The sequence below is a fragment of the Poecile atricapillus genome, chromosome 8 (genome assembly GCF_030490865.1).
Source record: "Poecile atricapillus isolate bPoeAtr1 chromosome 8, bPoeAtr1.hap1, whole genome shotgun sequence".
NCBI lineage: Eukaryota > Metazoa > Chordata > Aves > Passeriformes > Paridae > Poecile > Poecile atricapillus.
The window spans coordinates 16,469,187-16,492,889 of record NC_081256.1 but is presented as its reverse complement, the minus strand read 5'-3'; the positions used below and the strand labels follow the sequence as shown (position 1 = coordinate 16,492,889).

At 48.1% G+C, this 23,703-nt stretch overlaps 1 protein-coding gene across 1 annotated transcript in view; it reads right to left on the bottom strand.

Moving 5' to 3' along the window:
• Positions 1 to 410: 410 nt before the first annotated feature.
• Positions 411 to 23,703, bottom strand: part of P3H2 (prolyl 3-hydroxylase 2) — a 63,233-nt gene continuing 39,940 nt past the window's right edge. Inside the window, exons 2-15 of the mRNA XM_058844285.1 lie at positions 17,857 to 18,003; positions 16,727 to 16,916; positions 13,883 to 14,014; positions 12,741 to 12,883; positions 11,255 to 11,344; positions 10,737 to 10,777; positions 10,171 to 10,265; positions 7,356 to 7,483; positions 6,731 to 6,826; positions 6,491 to 6,641; positions 5,860 to 5,977; positions 5,623 to 5,698; positions 4,568 to 4,708; positions 411 to 3,483 (exon numbers count right to left, since the gene is read on the bottom strand). Of these exons, the coding sequence (XP_058700268.1) occupies positions 3,391 to 3,483; positions 4,568 to 4,708; positions 5,623 to 5,698; positions 5,860 to 5,977; positions 6,491 to 6,641; positions 6,731 to 6,826; positions 7,356 to 7,483; positions 10,171 to 10,265; positions 10,737 to 10,777; positions 11,255 to 11,344; positions 12,741 to 12,883; positions 13,883 to 14,014; positions 16,727 to 16,916; positions 17,857 to 18,003 (1,641 nt within the window). The 3' untranslated portion in view covers positions 411 to 3,390. The remainder of the gene's footprint in view (positions 3,484 to 4,567; positions 4,709 to 5,622; positions 5,699 to 5,859; positions 5,978 to 6,490; positions 6,642 to 6,730; positions 6,827 to 7,355; positions 7,484 to 10,170; positions 10,266 to 10,736; positions 10,778 to 11,254; positions 11,345 to 12,740; positions 12,884 to 13,882; positions 14,015 to 16,726; positions 16,917 to 17,856; positions 18,004 to 23,703) is intronic.

The following is a 23,703-nucleotide window of genomic DNA, read 5'->3' as shown; positions in this document are numbered from 1 at the left end:
GTTTTTCATGGGAAGATGTATCAGCCTGTGAGTGCTCAGGTTTGGCTCTGCCCAGGTGTAGGCAGGAAGGATGAGCAGGGCTCAGTGCAAACTCCATCTCCTTGCTTTGCCCAGCTCTTTTCCCTGGCCAAGCTGCTGCAGCTGCACCTCTCAGGCACTCAGCAGCTGCAATGCAAAGCTGACAAATCAGCTCCCACCCACAGCCACAGCACCTCTGAGGTGGGGACACCCTTCCACCAGGACTGCCAGCCTCACGGTGGGGATACAGCAGGAGGGATGCAGCAGTGGGGTGGGATGGAGTGGCAGCAGCAGAGAGTTTTCAGCCAGGCTGGCTGCTGACAGAGCTTGTCAGTGGGGCTCACAGGGTGAACAGAGCTGATGTGTTTTGGGGTGTCAGTCTAGAGCCTGGGAAATAAAGAGGACATACAAAAAGTCCAAATACAACATATTTTATAAGTTTACCATGGCCTAGCTTGGAAATAATGGGGATTAGTCATCATCCAGTGGAGTTGTTGGAGACTGACTGTCCACACAGCTCTGAGCCTCCACATGAACACTGACAAGGTTCACTTGCTTAAAATTAATGCCTCAGAAGGTCTCTCAGGCTAATGCCTATGGAATGTCCAGGTTCCTTTAGACTGTAGCCACTGGACATAAAGAGCTTTAGTTACTTCAGCCTTGATTATAGATTCAGGAACTTGTAACTAGCCACAAGTCTTATTTTCAGGTGAGGTTTCAGGGGTGAGCTTTTGGCTGAGAGAAGCTTTCAGCAGCCACTTGGAGTAAGGCATTTACAGGCCAAGGGAGCTCAGGAAAGCCTCAGGCTTTCTGCTGGCCTCTCTTAGAGGTTCTTTACTTACTCAAGGTGTTTTCCATGCTCCTATCTTCTGCATGAGGCATCAGGTGCCTTGTTGGGCTGTCATGACTCCTGTTAGCCACTGCTCCCCAAGCCTTGGTGGTTTTGCACCAGAGCTGTTTCACCTGTGCACAGGGGCTGTGACTCCCTCCTGCTCAGCAAACTGCCTGCAGCATGGCCATGGTGTGGAGTTACTGCACAGCTGGGCACAGAGCAAGGCAGATGGACAGGCAGCCAAAAGCACACACACACAGTCCACACTCCTCCAGCATGGACAGGGGGCTGTGCTCTAAGGCCTTAGGCAGGAAACCCCCAAGACACAGGTACCATCATGAAGCAGACCCCAAACTCCCTGGTCTCTCCTAATATTTGACTGAAGAAAGACAAAGACAGGCCCAGATGTGTTTAGTTTATTTTCCCTGGATTTAGACACAGCTCTGGCTAACCACCACAGCAACAAACAAACCACGACCTGTGCCAGCCCCTGCACCTCCTTGCAGGACCAGCTGGTGGGAGCCCTGGGAGGGCTGGGGCTGCACCGAGGCTCTGCAGGATGCACCTGGGCAATGGCTCTTGGGGGATGGCAGCACAGACCACATGGAAGGTGCAGCATTCAGAGACAAGCCTTGGATGCAGCAGCGTGGTGCACGTGGAGGGACAATGAAATGGGGGTCAGCTCTCCAAACTGAGGAGCTGCCCTCCCCTTCTTCTCCCCAGCTTTTTCTTTGAAAAGAGGGATTGAATTAAGTATTTACAGAAGAGGCACTTAAGCAGGGAAGGCTCCTCAAAGGCAGATACCTGTGGGCAGTTCTTTGGGGAGCCAACTTGATGAATCTTTTCAACAATCTATGAGGAAGGGACATAACAAAGGAATAAGAAATGCTGGTAGCTTAAAAATGCCCAGAGCCTTTTCCTCTGCAGATGCAGCATTGGAGAAGGTGCAGAAATGACTCTTCCAGCATTTTCTTGGTGGTAATAGTTCCCTCTTCACAGTCTGGGCATTTGTTTTTCCAAATGCAGAGTTCCCTTTATCTTGCCCAGGACCAGCTTTTGAGGAGGTCTCTACAAAAGGACAGTCCTTGTTCACAGCCTTTGCAGCCGGTGTCTGGATGGGAAGAGGGAGCTTCTGAGCCTGGGAGGTTTGAACAGGCACAAGCTACAGCAGCAAAGAGAAAAGACAATTCTCTATTGCAGTCCTGGGAATGCCAAAACTGGCAGAGGGGAGCAGAAAAGGACTGACAAAAGGGCCAATGCAGCAGGGAGCTGAGCAAAGCAGCTCAAGGATGTGAACTCCAGCAAAGGTCCCTGCAGTGTTTTCTGGAGAGATGACAGCTTTGCAGTAATTTCAACAGTGAAGATTACTAAAACCTGCCTTTTAGGAACTGAGTTCCAGCAGCAGAAGCAGCTGTTGGGTCACAATAAAAGCTGTACTTACATCTGGGACAGCAATTCTGTGACTCAGTACCTGTTCCGATTGAGATAGGGGCTGCTCTGATTCACACACAGGACTAAATTTAATGGTTGGGGAGGAATGATTTACTGGCTTAAGAGCAAACTCAGTCAAGAGTTATTTGACTACTTGCTTTCACTTCAACATCCTCAGGCTGGGTCAGAACTACTCTGAGCAAACAGATACTACCATACCATGAACATCTGCTGCTTCTGCAGTGCCAGGAGGGGAGGATGCAGCCAGGACATCCGGAGTACAGAGCTGCACTGTGACCATCCAACACCATGGCACTGTAACTTCCTAAGCTGCTTTCCAACAGGGACATGGAAATTATGATGACAAACTTTGGGTTCTACCAGCAGCAGACTGGGCTGGAAGCTCAAAGGATGCAGTGTGAAGCAGCATCCTTCATGTTCCCAGGCCATCAGCAAGAAAAGGGACTGAACATGAGTGACAGACCCTGTTTCACCAGAGTCAGCTGCATATCACATCCCTTCATGCCCGTGCACAGCTCATACCCCTGCTCAGCAGCTGATTTCCAGAAGCTCTGCTCAGAATTAATGCCCAAACACCAGTTTTGAATGGCTACAGAGGTATCTCCATCTTGCTAGGACTTGGGTTTTTCTTTGTTTTTCCCTTAAAAGGCATACTTCAAATGGTAAGGGGCTGTCAGAACTCCAGTTTTTGTGATCCAGTTTCCCCTAGCAGGAAGCAGGAGCAGGAAGGCTGGTGCATTAGGACACCCGAGACTTTTCTCCAGCAGATGCTAAAGAGAAGCAGCTGGTTTTGGCTGAGAAAGAAAAAAAGTAGGTTCTCCAAGAGGGTAGAATGGGCCTGAATGAGTCCTGAGAAGTGCTAGAGAAAAACAGAGAATGCTGGAAGAAGAGTCAGTCCCAGCAGGAGATGTTGGCACAGGGATAAGGGTTCCAGCAAAAGCTGTGCTAAACACAGAAGAGGCACTCCTGAAACTCCACAATCATATTAACCTGTTAATTTATACAGCATCTCTGTACAAAAATAGAAGGGTTCTAATAAGATTAACAATATTAAATAAATATTTAATAGAAAAAGTCTTTGGCCTAGTTCATAGCTCATCCTTTGGGTTGATGTTCATTTCACTGGGTCCTAGATGCTCCTGGTCCAACATTGCAATCACTTCATCTGCCTGGATTCGTTCCTGCAAGAGGGGAAGGGAAGAAATGGTAACAGAAGAGCTTTCAGTACCTGCTCCAGCTAATTCAGTGAGGCTCAGGCTGCTGGGAGAACACACAGCAAGGATTTTACCCCAGAATCAGCAGGTGAGAGGATGGGGGAGAGCCTGGGACTCGAGCTGGGGATTTGCTGGGCAAAATTCATCAAATCCCTTTCCACCTCAATACCTGATTCCCTCCTCCCTGCAGGGCTGCAGTGGTTGGGGCAGAGCTGATATTCTGTAGCTCCCTTATCACACTCCACTAGCAGCCACTGCCACAGCACACTCTGCTCCTGTCCCCTCTCTCTGCTTGTTGCTGCTTTCCAGCTCCCTGGGCAGGGCTGATCTCCTACCACACAGGCACCAAGCCTGGAGGAATTTCTGCTAGTGCAAAAAAACTGAGAGATGTTGAAGTACATGTCTGAAAAAAAGCTTTTCCCCAAATCTCGCAGCCCACCTGCATCACAAGGCAAAGGAATGAGAGTTTTGCATTCTCCCTGCATTTAGTTTTGCTCAATCTTGTATCTTTTATTTTTACAGACCAGAATTGCTACCAAAGGGAGGCAGGGGCTGGTACAGCAGCTTTCCAAAACAGAATGTGGAGGGTGCCTGGTGAAAGGCATCACAACCCAGATCTTCCACGGCATCCTGTGTGCCCAGAGCCATGGAGTTCAAGTTGCCTATGGGAGGACTCGGCAGCAGGACTCAGCACAGCACTCTGAGCTGCAGATGGCTCTGGAGGAGCTCCCCATCCATCAGGCTACCCCATCCATCTGCCACTAGGTGTCAGAAATGGCCAGCCCAGCCCTGCACAGAGCCCTTCCACACCCCACTCAGCACCCCAGCCTGGCACTGCACCCCAGGGGCCAAGGGCAATGGGTGCCCAGGACCAGGACTGGCAGCCAAAACCTGTCCTGGGACCACCAGCTGATATCATGGGAGTGCTGCTGTGGGGGGTGCAATGGGAGGAAAACAGATGTACTGGGACTGGAGAAAATCAGATGGTTCTGGCTCCTGTGGGACGCTGGGCATGCCCCAACTCTCCTCACATGATGATGGAGGGACTCACCAGCTCTCTGTACAGAGGGTCCAAGGTGAACCAGAGAGCCACAGCGCACCGCTGGCCTTTGGTGACCGCCTTCACCCCATGGGGGTTCTCACCACCCGAAGAGAAGCTGATCATCCTCCCACACTTGGGCTTGATGGAGGCCTGCAGGGAAACAGCACAACCAGGCTGGCAGGGAGCACCATGGCTGCACACACTGGCTGTGGCTGGGCTCAGGACCTCACTGGGCATCCCTCTGCATCACCCCAGGGCCTGGTGAGCTGCAATGGGGGACATGTACAGCTCTGGCATGGCTGGCAGAATGTGTGGGGTAAATAGGGAGGTGTGAAGCTTGCTCCTGCTGTGCAGACATCATGCAGAAAGGACTCAATGGCATGGAGTCTCTGCAAAGCCTGTAGGTGACCACCTAGAGTGAAATGGGGCCATGGCATAACTCCAGGGAGGTCCAGGGTAAGCCTGGCATGGCTCTGAAACACCTTTCTTTCTTCTCTTTCTGACTTCTCTCAGTCCACAAGAGTCCTGCAGGACCTTGGGAGCAGAAGTGCCAGCCAAATCAACCCTCAAGCACTTTAGTAGACACAATCTACCCTCCAGATTCTCCAGAGACCCCAGCATGGTGCCCAGACCTCTGTCCAACCACAGAGTGGGTGCCCAGCTTCTTTAATGGCCCCAAACAGAGGTGAGGGCTCATGCCTGAGCCACGTCCCTCTCAGGGTCTGATGTCCACCACTGTGACCCACTCTGGAACAAGAGACCTGGATCAGGCACTGTGTCTGTATGGAGACACCAGTTCATGTTTGACCACGAAATGGGGTGGCAGCTCAGCAGGGACAACTACCAGCCATCCATCTGCCCACACTGGGAGTGGGGAGAGCCCCTTCTCTGCAGGTTTACTGCTCGGCACGGGCTCTAGGGAGGGAGCAGATGGTCTGTGCACCTCTGCAGCAGGATTTCGTGTGGGCTGTTTGCAAGGTAGGAGCCACAGGCTGCCCAGGGAAGCCCAGAGCCCTGAGCGTGGACTGCTGAGGAACAGCTTTTGGCCCACAGCACCAACTCACTGTCACAGTTTTGGCGTCCATCTCGGTGAAAATGAACTCGCCACCTTCAAAATCTGCGTTCATGTACAGGAGGGCACTGGGAAAGGAAGGGGAAAAGCCCAGTTAGGGAAGCACTGGGCAAGTCTCAAGGCTGACCCACACCTCCTGGACAGATCCCACACTGCTCCACTATGACATGGGTGGGGAACAGCCAGAGGGACTGAAGTCCCTCGGGAGGTTTCTTCCCTTCCTCCCTACCTGTAATCCCGAAAGGTGTAGGCAGGAGGTTCCTTCCAGCACTCATTGGCCTCGGGGTCCAAGAGGCAGTTGTCAGCATGGATGGGATGGCTCAGATCATTCCTTCGCTCCTGCTGGCCTAGGCAGGACCGTGTGGAGGAAGGGGGAAGGAGAAGGGGAGGATGAGATGGAAATGCCACGCTGTGTGGGGTCTCATCATGGGGTGGGAGCCTACCCTGACCCCACTCCAGGTGGTGTTCACAGGTGAGAGGAGGAAAGGAATGGCTGAGGAGAAATAGCAACATCTGAGGACTCAGATCTGCATAGCTCTGCCTGTTCCTGACTGCAGGGAAGCGAGATGGAGAGCTGGGGCTGGGATGGAAAGGAGAAGGGATAGACAAGAGGAGGCAAGAGAAAAGGGAGAAGAAAATAGGAAGAGTTGCAGATATGAAAACCAAGAGTCATCGCAGAAATTATTATTTTGGAGACAGCAGTGCCCACTTTTTGCTGCTGTGGGATGCTGACTTTGCCCATCCCTTGGCCACCAATTTAAGCATCAAGCAAAAGAGGGCTACTCTGAGTTTGGGACCCCCACTCACAAACCCCCCACGGAGGGCTGAGCCCCTCCCATCCTCCCTGCTCCACTCCTCACCGGAGAGGGCGGTGCGGCACACCAGGTGTGTGTAGGAGAAGTAGAGCGTGGAGTTGAGCAGGAAGTAGGACTCGACGATCCTGCGAGCCTTCTCACTGATGTCATAGAACAGCCGGGCACTCTTCAGCGGGACACGGCCCTCGTAGCCATACTGGGCAAGGAGAAGGGCAAAGAGAGGTCAGTGTCATGTGCAGACTGGGAGGGAGGGCACAGGGGAGGAGAAGGAGGAGGAAGCTGTACCTTGAGGGCTTTGAGGACAGTGGCTCCTTCAAATCTCTCATTTGGGGTGTGGGGGGAGGTTTTGCCTCTGTAACCATCTCCAGCCAACATGATCCCCTGGAGGACACGAATACAGGTGAGGGGTGAACTGGTTTGTCAGGAGAGAGGGATCTGCAATGGAAGTACACGGCACTCTCTTCCCCAAATCCCCCAGGGCTGCATTCACTGGGCCAGGTGAGTTGGGGTGGAAAGGTGCCACAGCTCTCTGTGAACACATGCCGGGTATCAACCACCCACCTCCTCACTGGGGATGTTCAGGCACCCTCAGGCCCTTCCCAAGCTCAGTTAATGGTGAATGAGGAGGCTCAACCAGACTTGTGGATGAGCATCCTTTGGGGTTGTTATAGCATGGGGAAAGAGCTCTTTCTGCACAGGCTCTGTCCTGCAGGGTGTTCACAAGAACGGCCCAGGATGGAGCAGCAGCTCCACGCTGCAGTTATGGGCGTGCATCGGGTACAGGCATCCACCTGCTCTCCACAGGCATCCTGCCATCAGCTGTAGCACTCAGCAAGGCATGAACCCTGCTCTCCAGAGGCTGATCACACATTCAGCTGTCACACTCAGCCCAGGGCCATTGCCCACTCACACTGGCCACCCTGTGCAGCTCCCGGCACTGCTCCTCTGAGATGACGTTATCCAGCAGCACTCGCTGGGTGCCGTTCAGCTGCTCAGAGTTGTAGACAAACTTCACATCGCTGTAGAGAAGAGGGCCCCCTGAAGAGAGACACAAAACCATCCTGCTGAATATGCCCTGGCCTTGCTGACATCATGTACAGTGGCTGGAGGCCAGCTGAAGTCCCCCAGGTGCACTGACAGGCAAAGAGTTCCACAGCAGAGAGCAGAGTTTGGCCTCCCATTAGTAACAAAAGAAACAGAAGCAATGGGAACACAAGGACATGAAATCAATTTGCTCCAGGAGCATCAGCATTTTCTACCTTCTCAACAGCTGCCTTGCAAATGCAGGGACCACAGCCTGGAAACACCAAACCCCAGTGGGACACGGAGAGACAGGGGCAGTGGCTACCTTGGCTCTCCAGCCCAGCTGTCAACACCAATGTAGGTTCCCATTGCATTTGTGCTGTGTGGATGCTGCTGGCTTGGCATGCAAAGCCACTCTCTGCAACTGTCATCAGTGGTTTCTGTCTCCTATACACAGAGAAAACCTCACATGGTGCTGAGCTTGCAGCAAGCATTGCTCTCCTCCAAGAAGGGAGTGGGTGAGCCAGAGGACTCTCAGGATAATCCTCCACCCCTGAGGCAAAGGAGCTGCCATAGCGGTCCCTGCCATCCCTCACATCCTGCCTCTGAGCTTCCTCCCTCTGCCTGCAAGCTTTTTATGAGAGGTTTCAATCCATCCTCAAGAAATATGGCTGATAAAAAAACAGAGCAAGGCCCCTAAACCACCATATTTTGAAGCCTCTTCCACACATCTTCTCAAAGGAAAAAAAAAAAAAAAGAAATGGTAACAATAAAAGCCTAAACCAGATGTTTCTCCAGGAGAAAAATGAAATACATCTAAACTGTGGAGAAAATTATTTCTTGTCACAGACAAGCAATGAAATAAACAGAGCCACAGAGTTCCTCTCACCATGTGGCACAAGGAAACTTCTCTGTGACAATGCTTTTGTAACTATTACTTTTCCTGTCTACTGAGCCAGAACTGTGTTCTTGGCAGGTCCCCTTGGCCTACAGAGGATGTGTAAGCCCCACAGAGCCCCATCATTACCCACAGCTTTATTTCTGAAGAGTTAGATTTCTTGGAAATGGAAAAGATGCAACATTTCTGGTGTTCACTGTGCTGATTTTGTTGCTTGATAACCACACTTAATGCAAATGCAGCTAAATCAGAATCTGAGTTCTCAAATCCAAACTCCTGGCATGCTCCAGATCAGGGCTGACTTTTCCACTCAGATACTGCTCTTGCCCAGCCATAGGCACATGAGGGATGAACATGGAAGGCATCACTCAATACTTCCAACATTTCCTCTTGGTCCTCCCTAGGGAACTAGTGGGGCAGCTCTGTGCCATGGACACTGAACCCTTGTCCCACACTGACAGTGTGCTCCCAGCTGCTTTCCTTGCCTCTGCCTGCTCCAAGCACCAGCAGAGAGACAGACCTGTTTCCTGTGTCTGTGCCCTGTGAAAAACACCCCAAAGAAACTGAGGAATTCTTTGGACTTTTGGGAGTGAAGAAATTGGCAGAAAGGAGGAAGGGGGGAAGGGCAGAAGTACAGAAGAGTACAAAATTAAAATAGACTTTTCTCTTCTGGCCTTTTCTTTTTCCAAGCAAAAAGAGAGAAGAAGACAATAGAGAAAGGCAGCAGCTGGATGGACAAAAATCCCAGTTTCTTTTTGAATGGTTTCAGTTTTCTTTGTAAACAAAACCATTCTGCAAGTAAACCAGAATAAGAGCATAGAAAGAAATGAAAACAGAAAGAGGGACTCTGAAATTATTTGGTTATAAATGGCAAAGAGGCAAACAAATATAATTCAGCCAGCTCTTGGCTTAAGCAAGACCTTTTGGATCTTCCTGTGGTATTTGCCTATTTTATGTACCGCTAGAGAAGGGACAACAACAACACTGAACACAACACTGAGCAGCTGGACACAACTTGGGCTGGGGAAAGCTGTGAAATTCCCCAAAAAGCGCTACTGCCCATTGCATTACAAGGAGGTTTAATTGCCTGCTGCTGTGGACCTGGCTCACTAGAGACACCAGACACCTCCTGGCTCCAGACCCTGTTGTTTTGCAGAAAGGACTCTGCTTTGGTGCTTGGCTACAGTATTGTTTTTCAAAATTGTTAAGGGGAAAAATCCTGTCTTTTGTAGAAGATGTTATGGTATTTTCTGTGGTTGCTGAAAATGTGCTGAAATCAGTTGAAATGTCTGCTGACAGGCTTATAAACAAGTGATTTCATGTGAGCTAAGACACAAAATCATAACCCAGTCTGCAAAGAGAAGTGGTTGCTAGTATGGTGTGATCCAGCACATTTAGCAAGGCATCAGGACAGGATGCTTCCCGCATCCATCCTTCTCCAGCCTGGGCAGCAGGAAACATGCTGATCTTAAAAGCACCTGGAGGAAAGACTACTGTTTGCTGGTTTGCTTTCCCCATGGTGAGGAACACCCAGCCTCCCAGCTCCACATCTCAGGGCTCTGTACTGAGCAGCTCAGCAGGTGGGAAAAACAAGTCCAAGGGCACAGCAGTGCTCTGGAATCTACGGTCCCAGAAATGCTGTGGCAGCACTGAAGACTCCTCTGTCTCTTAAACAAAATTTGAACTCCCTTAAACAGGAATGGCCCTCATTGCTCAGTGGCCAGCCTTTGCAGTCTGCAGTCTCTAGCAATAGGAAAAAAAAAATTCCCTGTTTTTATTGAAATATCTTCATCATCAGCCTTACCCTCCTTCAGCTCTCGATCTGGCTTTGGCATGGGTTTCTTTGTCAGGGACAGCCGGGGCCCATCCTCTGGTTCACTGCTGATACTTGAAGGGACACTGAGGAGCAAAAGAGAAGAGGAACATCATGAGTTTGGCGACAAGTTCTTGGACTTGCATTTTTGCACCTTTTGGAAACTAATACACAAAACCCCCAAGGAAATCAGTACTTTGTACAAATGTCACAACCTTACAAGTTGAAGCCCTCACCTGGTCCTGTGGCAAACATTGCTTTTCTGCTAACAGGGGCAACAGTTTCCACCAACAAAGCACAGACACCAACAAATCTGACCAGCACCGCTTGCCTCGTTAATCAAATTCCCCCTCGACCACTGCTGGTTTTGAGGCACGCAGCTAAAGCAAGGTCCTTGTGGGAATGTTTGCAATGGTCAGGGGCAAAGGGCTGTAACTCAGCCAGGATGGTGCTGTGTGGATGGGCAGTACCCCTGAGTGGCAGGCTGGCAGCACACCTCCTTGATGCCACATGGGGAATGGTGAAGCTGCAGCTCTGCTGGGGGGACTGTGACTCACCTGTGCTCATCCTGGCGGGCACCGTACCTGTTCCAGTAGTTCTGTGGGAAAAGAGAGGACAAACTTCTTAATTTAATGCTCCAGCCAAAGCCAGGGCATTACCTGCTCTGCCTGACTCCCAGGGACATCAGCCAGCCTCTCTGGATCCATCCCACATTACTTTGGGCAATGGACTGAGGTCACCAGATTGAAAATGTGAACCCAAACTGGCACAGTATGACAAGTACCTTGGAAGCCCAGCTTGCCCAGGCACCTCTGTCTCACCCCATCACCATGGCAGTGGTTGAGGCTCAGACACCATGGCAAGAGAGCGGGATGAGGCTGTATGTGCCTCTCCTTCACCCCAGGAATGCCTTCTTTGCTTTGCCATCACTAGTTTCCTATAGGGAACAAACCAGGCCAAGACCCAGCTCCTGAGTCACGTACACAGGACTGGATTTACAGGAGAGGGGCAGGGGGGAGCTGTTCCTACAGCTGTGAACTCCTAAAGGTCCTGGCACAGCACACCCAGGCGTTACCGGCTCCGTGTAGGCGTATCCCAGGCCGGCCGCAGCCACCTGCAAGAGGTGAGACTCCAGCTTGTGGCGCCGTAGCAGCGTTTTGGCTTCCTGAAAAGAGAAGGAGAACAGGAGCAGTTGCACATGGCCAGCTTTTGCAAGACAGTGACAATGCACCTCTGCTTCGAGGGGTTTGGTTTTCATGCAGTGCTGCAGTGGGGTGGGGGATGCTTGGCACAAGCACAAGGCTGAGCCACTCAGTTCATGACAGAAGGTGTTCAGCAACTCATTTAGGAAGCTTGAATCCCCAAAACAGGTCCATAGCCGGCAGAAATTCCTGAGCACCTTGGAGAGCCTCAAAATATCTGGGCAAAAGGCAGGCCAGAGAATCCCCAGCTGTAGAATGGGGGCAAGTTCAGGTTGTTGGAACAGGGACCTTGGTTGGGCTGTGCCTCAGTTCCCCACATGGAGCCCACAGCCTGGCCCTGGGATTCACTCAGAGTGCAGGGTGGGGGCTACAGAGCACAGCCAGCTGGAAATTGTCCATCAGAAAGCTTTGTTTTGAATAAAAAAAATCTGAAAACAAAACACCGGTATTTCTCCTAGAAAACTATTGTGCAAAGCAAAAATCAATTAATTTCTTTAGAGAAAACTTCAGAACACTGTAAACAATTAAATGTTTTTGTCAGCTTCAGGTTTTATTCTTACATTCATTTTGTGAGGGAAAACAACAGTTTTTCTTGTTTTCCTCTTTATTATTTTGCTTTTATTTTTTTTAGTACTTTATCAAATTCACCTTGATTTGCCTGGAAGTCAAGGAATTCCTGAAGGAATGGAAAAACCAATTCCTGCCAACACTTTACTTATGGTGCAAGGGGAATGAGCAGGGCTGGGATGGGATGGGAGAAACTTCTGTAGGGTGAGAAAGGCAGCCCCAGGGCCACAAATAAAGGCTGCCCAGACTAGAGAGGAAGCCTGTCCTGCTGGGTGATGGAACACACACAGTTTGGTTATTTGACCCCAGCCTAACCCTGTGACAGCAAAGCTACTCCCTGCAGAATGGGCTGAGCCCTGAACTCCAAGCTAAGAGACTTTAAAGTAATGCTGAGATCCAGCTTCCCCTGGGAAAATATTTCTCAGCCCTCTCTGAAGAGATGCTGCCCTTTGCTCAGTGTTTCATTGCACTCCTCCTCCACGTGTCCGCTGGAGCACTGGGCAAGAGGAGAGTTTACACTGTTGGTCACTGCCCTCCCTGCCCTTGCTCAGCCTTTACTAGGCTCAAGTCCCCATTTAAAGCAGATCCTGTCCATCAGCTTTTCCCACACACCACTGACTCTGGATTTGCACCCTGAAAATCACCACCTCAGCATCACCACTGAGCCCAGCACTTCCACTCCTCTTTTCAAAGTGGTCCCACTGGGGAAAAGCTGCCAAGATGCTTTTATTTCCAGCAGATTTTTCTGTTAAATGCTCCCAGCAAGAGCTCTCAGGTATCACTCACTCTCACCTTTCTGGGTTTGATGGTGGCTGGATTCACTGTACCTTCCAAGAGACCCTTGTAATAACCTGCGTTCTCCAGGACATCTTCATCGTCCGGGTGGAAGAGCAGGTAGGACTTGGCACACTCCAGGGCTTTTACATAGTCACCAACTGGGGGGGCAACACAACAGTGGTCAGGGGGCCATGGGGGGCACAGGGGGCTCACACAGAGCCCAGGAGGGGACTCTGCAGGGAGGAAAGCACATCATGCACAGTCCACATGGTAGCCAAATTGGATCCAGCTGGATAGGCAAAAAGTGGATACTGTCTGGCATCAAACTGCTTCTCATCTGTGCAGCATCTCTCTGGGCCCAGGGGGTTTACCCACCACACTAAACCTCTAACTGGGCAGAGGAATAAAGAAGTCTGTACACCATACATGAACTGACTCCTCCTGCTTTATTCTCGTTGTGTTGATGAATGAACAATCTTTATGTTTGAATAGAAATTTTGACCCTTGCACAGTCTGCCCTTTTCAGTAAAGAGTTATTAGCAAGAGCCTGAGAGAGCAGATTCCTGCAGATTTGTATTTTTTTTATGTAACAGAACATAATAAAATAGCACACAGAACCACACAACTGGCATTATTTTTTAGCACTGCCAACCCCTGACATTTTGCCATGCTGCCAACTCCTGCAACTTTACTGTGAATCTTAAAATATTTGGTAATTGGCAAAAATTGGCATCTTGGGGTAAGCTTGAGCTAATTCATCTAACAGTTAGATATTAATTTAGAAAATGTATCAGTTCATTTCAGAAAATGTGAAGCATATAGATCCCAAGAATTTTAATATCAAAAGGCAAAAGAAAGGACCCTAAAAAAGCATGATTTATTTAAAGAATAGTAATGTTTAAGCTAAATGCTGGGCTTTTAAAACCTGACTGATGATCTAAAACACCTTCATGAAACTATTTAATTGTATTTCAGTCAACCTGACTTTTGAAGAGACAATTTCCAATGTCCTTTGCTTCACCTTCAGACCATACCTCTGCATCACTGTAGTGTGGCCATTTTGTGAAACAGCCTTACTCCCACATGGAACAACTGGAACTTGTACAAAATGAACAGAGCTCAGCAGGTGCTCTGAGGAACACTACCAGAGCCCTTACCTCTGTAATAGGCAAACTGCAAGTAGTCGTAATGGAGGGGAAGGAAGTTTTCGATGGGCGAGATCCGGCCCGAGCGCGTGGCGAGCTCTCGGACACAGTCGTGCTTGCAGGCCAGGACCTGCATGTAGTGATCTGCCAGGAGAAGAGGGAGAAGGTGGTCTGAGCTTAGAAGGATGGTGACGGTGCCGAGACAAGGACAGACAGAGGTTAAAACTCCTGAGCTGAAGGATGTACAACTCACACTGCTTTGGCCTAGCAGGTGAGTGTGGAGGCTCCACCCCAAAGCCAGTTTGACAGAGCCGCAATTACATTTTTGTCCCCTTTAAGAAACGCCTTCCTCCTTCTGTCAACTGCAGAGGGAGCTTGAGCATCTCTTTTGTGTGGCAGGAGCTGCTGCTCTGCCCGGGGAAGCCGGCGGTGTGCAGGGACTGCAGGTGGCAGGTGGCACTTCAAGCCCAAGAGACAAACCCACAAAGCAAGCAGAGATGTGAAGACAAGGTGGCCACATGTGCTGCCACATGAAATCCAGCTCCAGACTCCCTTCCTCCAGCTCATCCTTAATCCTCTCCTTTCCTGCAGGAAGAAAGCTCCTGTGGGCAAGGGAGGTTTAGCTAAGAGGGTTTGGTGCAGATTCTCAGCATGGCCAAGCAAGACCAGTCTGAAAGGTCTGAGGTGCAAATCTATCTGAGCAGCAGAAATCCCCGTGTTTGGTGCTTCTCAGAGATGATGTATCTCCCAGGGAATCACAAGCAAATGGTAAACATTGGCCATTAACAAAGTTTCTTAATTGCTGGGAGTCCACAGTATAGGCGTTGTACCAGCTGTACAATTTCAAAGCCAACACTGACATCTGATTCCATTTTTGAGTCTTTGCTGCAATGTACTTATGAATCTACTTTGCTTGCTCTGTTTCTGCACACCATTAAAAACCTTAAGAAACAAACACAGGCTTGAAAATAACAATGTGCTCAGCTACCAAAGCATTTCTGAGACCTGCTATAAAAACCGCCTGAGGAATTTGCAATGAAATCAAATGGAAACTCAGAACAGTGCCTATCTGCTCTTGACAGGTAGTCTGAGTAGTTATCTGACTTACCATACACATCCAGGGTACTACATTAAGAAAAGCAAGAAGGGAAAGGACATAAATCATACTGTTGTAATTTAAACCTGTTTAAGCATCCTAGATCTGAAATAATCAATCCATCACTGAGAAGCACTGCTTTTTCTTGGTACTGTCAGAGTGCCCTAGAAATAAGCCTTATAGACTGGAATCCATTAACTGAAATGTATCTGTCCCTGGGGGGAAAAGGTGAGAGTGTTTCAACCCCAAGCAGCAGCACAGCAAATCAGTTTGGGATTGAAAAGAGAAATGAGTTTTGTAGAAACATAAACTCTCTTTTCTTGGTATATTACGTGTTCTCACTCCCTATTGAAACATCTGGGCCTGAGAGCCTTGGACCAAGGGTGAACTTTGGATTATGCTGTCCTGGAAGGAACCACCTAGTTTCCTACAGAAAAGCAGTTGCATCACAGATCTAATTTCCCTCCCTGAACTCCCTGTTTCTTTGGGTGCCTGAATGGCCCTGGTGTTTGGGGTTGTAATGGCCAGGCACACCTGGCCAAGCCACAGCACTTGCAGGGACCTTGTGGCTGTTGTCTCTCCCAGGTGATGTCCTGCTCTGGGCACCACCACACCATGCCCCTGTCTGCTCTAAGGATGGGCCAGCACAGAAACACCTCAGCTCACTGGGGCTGCACTCACACAGCACAGAACAGTTTGTCCTGTTGGAAGAGCAGCAGCTTTCAGTGAGAAGGATGCTGGGTTTGCTTTGCACTGAAGGCTGCTCTTTTGATGTGGCCCCTGGTGTCCTGGTCAGGGCTCTAAAAGCAGGCCTGATCAGCTGACAGCCACACTGGTACCAAGTCAGCCCTTCCAACACTTCTGTTTTTCGCATGGATAAACAAACCCCACCAGGGCAGCTTCCCATCCGGTATGCTGGTGGTTTCTCCTCTTGGTTGTTTCAATTAGATTTCCTGTCTCAACACAAACAGAATTATGCAAACCCAAAAAGCAGTCTGCATCTGAGCAAAGTATTTTCCACAAAAGAAGCAAGATTTCAGGGCTTGATGCAACTCCAAGACCATAATCGAGTAAATAAGATTTCTGTCACCAAACAAACCTTAATTTATTGCTTTTCTTACCCTTACGACTATGTAATCTCATTTCTATTGAGATTGAACTGTTTTAATCCCCTCTGGCTCAGAGCCACACATGCAAATCTGAAGATTACACAGCAACATTCAATTCTCTCCAGAGACTTCAGTCAAGATCATAATTAGGTGGGCCTCCACTAATGACAAATCCATCCTTTTGGATAGGGAGAAAATCCATGTTACGAGCCTTTTTGGCAACTTTCCTGGCCACTTGGAGCATGGCCAAGAGAACTCTGCTGCTCTCTTCATATGCTCTCAGAAACAGAAAACATAAACAAAGGCCAGCGATGTCTAGATTCCAGGGAGGTATGCGAGACTGTGTACAGGGGAAATGGAAGCAGTTTACGATAAAGCACCTAAACTTCCAGCTGTAGGAAAGCTGCAAATGCTGCACACATCTGGAAATGCAATTCTTCTAGTCCAGCTTCTATTCAGGACCAAACTTGGATGTTCTAGTTCACTGTCCTCTGAGTTTGCACTTTCTGGGCTTCCAGGTGCTTCCTGCAGCACCAGCAGCAGAGATGGAAGGGAAGACTCTTCAACAAATCCAGCCAAAGGCCCAAACCCAATAATAAAAAACATTTCAGGGCCAAGGGTGAGAACTCTAAAAATGCAAAAAGATCTCACCTGCAATAGCTTCGTAGAGACCAGCTTTGTAATCCAGGTACTCATGCTCCTCAAACCTCTGTGGTCCCTCGCACATGATCTGGCAATCCTCATCCTCGGAGTAGTATCCTTTCAAGGCACGCTCCAAGAACTCAATGGCCAGCTCATACTCCTCCTTGTCATAGTGCTTCACTCCAGCACTGTAGTCCTCCTGCAAAGCAGGAAAGCAGAACACAAACCATGAGCAGGCTACGCTGCCTGGAGCACAGCATCCTGCCCTCACCACCTGCAGATGCTTCTCAAAAGAAGGTACAAGGGGACAGGGACAGGACAATCTCCCCAGATATATCAGATACAACCAAAGCATGTCTAAGACATCGATGGACTTTTGGACCAGTGGAACCCAATTAACCTGCCTAAATGCTCTTCTGAACTCCTCCATATTTAGGGACTCCTCAATGCCACTCCTAGATTATGTATTATATTTTTAAAAATCCTTTTTTTTGTTGTTTTTACCCTCCCCCCAAATAACATCACTGAATGACAAGGGAACAGATTGGTCCCAACCTAGGAAGATCTTTCTTAGAATGGTCTCTAATGGGCACCTTCATTAATTACACCCAACAGCCACTCCTGCTCCCTTGAGTCTTGTGAAATTGGGAAGTTGGGGGTGGCCCTGGCATTTGACTTGGGTTTTTGCTTTGTGGAGGTGAAAACAGCTGACACTCTCTTGCCTGCCACTCTGCACCCTCACCAGCACAGCCACCAGTGTGCATGTACCCTGCCCAAGTGAGAGAACTCAGGTCAAAAGAAACACACAGGAGCCAAAATCTGTCATGGAAGCTTCCATCAAAGCCTGTTGATGGTGTGCCATCAGTCAAAGCCTGCTGGTGAGTGTCCACAGCCATGGATGACCCCAGAGTTCTCTGAATAGAGGGGACCAGGCTGGGGATGTAGCAATCAAGCAAAGAGCAGAGTTCCTAGAGAAGGCAGAAGCAGGCTTGCCTTAAGTGAAAATGCTGAAAGAGAGAGTTTGTTGTGCTGTATTGGCAAGAATTTCCCCATTCATAGATTAATCTCTGTAAGATCCTAATCTCTCCTCTCCAGACTTCCTGATACTTAAGCTGGGCACCTCTTCAGCTCAGACTCACCATGTGCTGCCTGGCCTCCCGGTCAATCAAGCTGACCTTCCCTGACGTGGTCTTGTAGTTCTCAAGGTCCTGCTGTATCTCCATGTGCTCAGGGTTTGCCATGAAGAAGGTGTGAGCTGCATTTGCTGCCTCCTCCAGCTTGTTCAGCTGTAACAAAGTGAGAAAGACCAAGTGAGATTGGTGATGTAGGCAGATGAACACAGCAGTTTATGCAGCATCCTCTGACATTCTTTTGACACCACTGCACTGGGAAATGATGGGATAACCAAGGAAAACCTGAATGCAGAGGCTAAAGAAAAAGAGGAAGGTCCCATGTAAGTGAAATGGAAAGAGTTGGAGTTCCTGAGAGCCAGACAAGTCACTGCAACATGGTCTGTTGGTGATGGGATCCAGCCTGTTTTCCAGCAGCACATCCTCTTAACTCAGCTACTCCAACCCCCTGCACAGTCCCAGGTGGAAAGATGCTCTCATGAGATATGAGATGGAGAGAAGAGGGGAAAGCAACTACAAAGACTGCTCTCTCTGACTCAGAGGCTGATCTATGTCTAGGCTGAGGGCTTCTGCTTGGAGATGGGGACTGAGGACCATTTATTAAGCTCAGCTGTGTATAGCTGCAAAAGGCCAGACTCTGCTGATGGTGGCAGAGGTATAAAGAGAAGTTTATTTTGATACACCAAGTTATTTTGGGTTTAGAGATTCAGAACTGAGACCAGACATCAGTTTCACCCTGGAGAAAGCCTCATAAACAAACAGAACTGTTAGTGCTAAACACACCCATGTCAGCTGCTGGGAGCATCAGGAACAGAACAGATGTTCAGGTAAAACCTCTGCACGAGCTAGCAAGAGAGAAGTCACTAAAACACTTGCTTCTGAAAGAAAGCCAACACCACTTAGTATCAGCAAGCTGCAGTCAGGTCCCTGGGATACATCAGCAATCTGACCCAAACCTGTCAGCCAGGGCCAGGCTAATGCTAATCCAGGCTAGGCTGTGTCCAAACAGGTTGTTTTTGACAGAAAAACCCACACCAAGCCCTGTGCCACTGCTGCAAGGCTGCTCGTGAGGCACCAGAGCCAGCAAGCTCAGGCACATCCATGTGACATGGTACAGCAGCTCACCTGCACAGGCACCCACAGACAGACCCACCAGCAGAATGAGAACAGACACCTGCAGGGAGGCATGAGCTGCACATCCTGTCATCCTGCAGCAGGGCAGATGGGCTCCAGGGCAGAGCTAGCCCAAGAAGCACACAGGAATATCCCCAAAAGGAAGGTGATAGCCACAGCATCCCAGCCCTGCTCCCCAGGTCTGCACACCAAAGCACAGCTGTGCTGCAGTGCCCACAGAAATGCAAAAAATTTGCCTTGTGTAAACTTCAGAAGTTTTTAAGGATTATCTCTGTACTGACAACATGTGAAGGGAAGCCAGATTTCACTGCAAAAACAACATCTATTCCAGTCCTTCATTTGGAGTTTTCCAAAGGACACCACTCTCCATAATAATCCCTTGGCTTTCCAGCAAGCATGAAAAATGACTGTAAGAAATTTTTAACCGGGACAGCACATAAAAAAACAAAACCCCTTCAGAATAGAAGTTTTTGGTATTTTTAAAAAAGAAACACTCCTATTCAGAAACATACGTTCCCTTTTGAAATAGATCATTTCAACATAGTCCCAGTCTGGAAAAGTTCACTGCAGCTGGACACCATCGGATGTGGGATAAAGGACTGACCAGAGCATCTCACAAAGGGAATTTTCAGGTCCTGCTGAGTGTCTGTGGGAATGCCACTGCAGCTGGTAATTAGAGACAGTCAAGATGGAACAAGAAGTTTGTTGGGCACATGAGATGCTGACCTGATCCAGAGGACTGCTAAGCCATTATTTGAGATGCCTGGGGGAATTGCATTCTTCCACGCCACAGATTTCTATTCACAAGTAGCACCCTGCCTGTGCAGATTTAAAAGGGACTAAAGACCTCTCAGAAGGGGAAGTGATCCCTCAAGACACAACCTGCAACAGTCTGTTGTGGGATGTTCATTTTCCCCTTAGTTCTAGATCTGTTTCAGAAAGCTGTCAAAAACTGTCAGAGAACCCAGGATGGACTTATAGTTCTTCCAGATAACATCCACCCCTGTGAAACAGGAAGAGCCTGATTTCTAGACAACAGAAAATCCCTTTCAAACGAGGCTCACACTGTGTCTAGTCCTGCTGGCTCTACACAGCAGAGATGACCTTTGGAGTTTGCTAAGTGGACTTGAAGTAGAACATTGCAACTCAATGCTTTTCAATTTATCATGTTCCATATTTGCCTTAGAAACATTCAAGTAACACAAAGAAGCCAACAGCTGCTAAGTTTGGGGGAGCTTTTAAGTGGGTGAGTGTATATAAAAGCAAAATTCCTAACTGGTAAGACACGTTCAGAGCCTAGCTCTGACATTAGTTATGAAACACTCTGGGGAAACTTTTGCCAAAACACTGAATTCACAAAGAGCAGGATATTTTGGTGCTTAAAGGTCTGGGCTGGGACTCCGGACACCTGGACTCAATTCCTGGCCTTGTCACAATCTCACTGTGCAGCCATTGGAAAAAAATAATTTTGTTTTCTTTGTGCCTGGTTTTCCACTGTTTTTTAACTAATAACAATAAAAATAATAGCATTTCTCCCACAGAATAGTAATTTTGTTTATTTGGATAGAAAGCAACTTGGGGGCCATAAGCATGTGCAAGCACGTAACACACGGAGATTTTGATCTTTGCACAACAACTGCTGAATGAAAATCAGCAAGGAAAAAATGACAAATGTAGACTCACAACCTCAGTATGTGCTCTAAGGTCTGCTTGCTCACCCCACTGGAATGAGATTGCTAGACCATTGCTGCAGCTTTGCACCAAACCCTGTGTATTTCAGCCAGAGAAGACACAAGAAATCAGAGCATCAGCACTGAGAGAGCCCTGGGAACACCCTGCCCTGTCCATTTTGATCTTAACATGCCAACATTTAGAGCCAAGAAGGGGAAAACAACAACACGTAAGTGCTGCTGGGTTCTGATGCTGAAAGATGTTTATTTTCCTCAATTAGATTCAGGAGTGGTTCATTTCACAGAAAAATAGGAAAAATTGTTGTAAGCTGCAGAACCTCAGATGAAAGATACTGGCATTCCATGTCAGACTGTCCTGATCCAACCTGCTTCTATGTTAAAGTTTCTTCATCACACAAAACATAGTTGCAATTAAATTTTCTTCTTTTGAGGAGAACAGAAGTAAGGTTTATGTACTGGAAAATATGTCAGATCCCTCAGCATTTTTTGCCATGCCAGGACAGGGCCTACCTGCACATAACCTCAGTTAATTGCAGAGCATGGAGCTTGTGATGAAAAATTTCAAACCATTCAGCTAACCTAGAAACCAAAGTCTCCAACCTCCCAGACAATCCCTGGTTTGCTGAACAGATGAAGTTTTTCTAAACTTTTCCATAGCTCCAGTGCTGCTGTGTTGTATTGAAGGCTTAGTGCACTGGGCTCTGCGGAGGAAGGAGGCTCTGGAGCCTGCAAGCACAACAAGGGAAATAAAAGGTTCAGTGTCATGAAGGATTAATCTCATTGTGTCTGTGCAGAGCTTACTGCCCAGGAGCCCAGGAGCAAGGAGGGGTGAGATGGCTATAAATAGCATGTGACCTTGTCTCAACTATTTTATTATTGCAAATAAGAAGGAAGAAATTCTCCAGAGAAGTTAATCAGGAAATCTTCCCTCTGTTGATGGGTTACACATTTGCAGAATGATGCTTGAGCTGTTTGCAGCCCACTGGTACCAACTGGCTCCACCAAAATCAGATAGCAAGGCAAGCACACAACAGGAAAGGATCTTAATCAAATGCAGGAAATAGGTACCCAGAGTCAAAGGTGTGAGGCCTTCTCTAAGCTCAGCACCACACCATCCCCTGCTTTCCAAACCTTTTACCAGTTTCTTGTCTTCCAACTCAAGATAAACAAGGCTGCCTCCTATCCCTACTACTGCTGTGATGGAGGGCAATAATGATACATTCCTGGAGACTCAACATGTATCTTTTGAGAGGTTTTATAATTTTCAAAATAAAGACAACCTCCAGCCTGCTTTAGACAGTTCCTCTTAGACCACCCCAGCTCGTGTGCTGCTGCCTACCAATCACTCTGTAGACCCAAATCCAAAACAAAACAAATTTGCAGAATCAGCACAGGGAAAATCTCTCATGAGAATGGAAATTGAGAAACAACTTGTGGTTTTTTGGTATTCTAACAAGCAATTTTCAGGACACAAACGTGTGTGGATACCGATATGTGGATTGGTAAGTACATGGTAAAATGAGCTGATGAACAGATGATGAATTAGCCTCCACAAAGTGGGAGATACTTGGAAGTCTAAAATCAAACACCAATATTCTTAATGGAAAAAAAATCTTTCAATTAATGAAGACAGAAATCATATTTCTCAATGAATCTCTCATTTGAGCCATGCTGGCATTATTTTATGAATCCATGCTGGGCAGACTGACAGGATAACCCTGTCTGAAAGGGCCATCTAGCATTGAGAAAGCAAATTAGATTGACCCTTACATTCTCCCTTCCTTTCCTCTCTGACATGCTCTTCTTGAACTGTTCCCGGGCATGTAAGAATGAAGATTTCCACACGTTTCTGGCTGTGAATTACATGCTTCAGTGCACACTTGTGTAATAAATCCTGCAGAAGGAGCAGGGCATTTATTCACAGCAAAACCACTTCCCAGCAGGAAGGACCCTTCCCATATAAATCTCCAACACACTGAAGCATTGCAGAATTCATCTGCAGAGCAAGCAGTGGGAAATGTGTTTGTATTTACTGAACCTTGGATCTGACTGATTGCGAAATACACTCTCAGCCACATTTTGTCCTGTGTAGACACTCACTTCTGCCTAACAAACTCTGAGAGCAGTGAAGTTGTGTGTGTGAAACAGTGTTTGCAATGAGGAAAAGGTGGGATATATTCATCCCTCAGGAATCTGTGCAGATGGTTACCCATGAAATTCCTACACCCCAGAGTTTTCCCTGGCAAGATAATTAACCAGTGCCCTTGGAGATGAGTAGCATGGGAGAAGCAATACACACACTAATGGCAACAAGCAGTGCTTGATTCTAAAAGGTGGACAGTATAAAACCAGCCAGGCTTTCCACAGCAGAATTTTTTCTTGCACATTCTTCCTCCCGCTGTTCTAACATCCCTGTAGCGGCCTGAGCTGTTGCTCACCTGGAAAAGTATCAAAGATTAGCCCAGGCTTTAAAAGCTAATGAAACTGGGCAGCTGGGAACAAGCAGGATGTGACTATCCCCTCCCCAGGGGCCACCAGCAATCCTGTAGGCCACTGCCTGTTAGACAAATAATGAGCTTTCATCTGATATAATGACTGATAACTGAGAGGCAGGCAGTCCTCGGAGTCATGGAAATACCTGGGAGAAGAAAGGTGAATCTCACTGAATCTTATTCCTGGCAAGGAGTGAGGGAGGCCTTTGCTATCAAGGGAGGAGGGTCTCATGATTTTAGGGGAAAACCAGAAAAAAATAAACTTGGCAAGCGGTTAAAAGCAGCTTTGCAGTTTAGATGTGAGTTTTCTCCAGCTTCCTGCTGCCCTGGACACTGCAACTAATCAAGCTTCACTGATTGATAACTGGGTCAGACTCCTTACCCAGCTGTCTCCACACTGGTATCTCTATGGAAGTAATTACTAAAACACTTAAGAAAAACACAACAGAAAAATGTGAGACAAGCAGAAAAATTCTTACAGCAGAAACTTTCCTCCCTTTCTTCAGTTTAGCAATGGCTCAGCACCTCTTAGAAGAGTC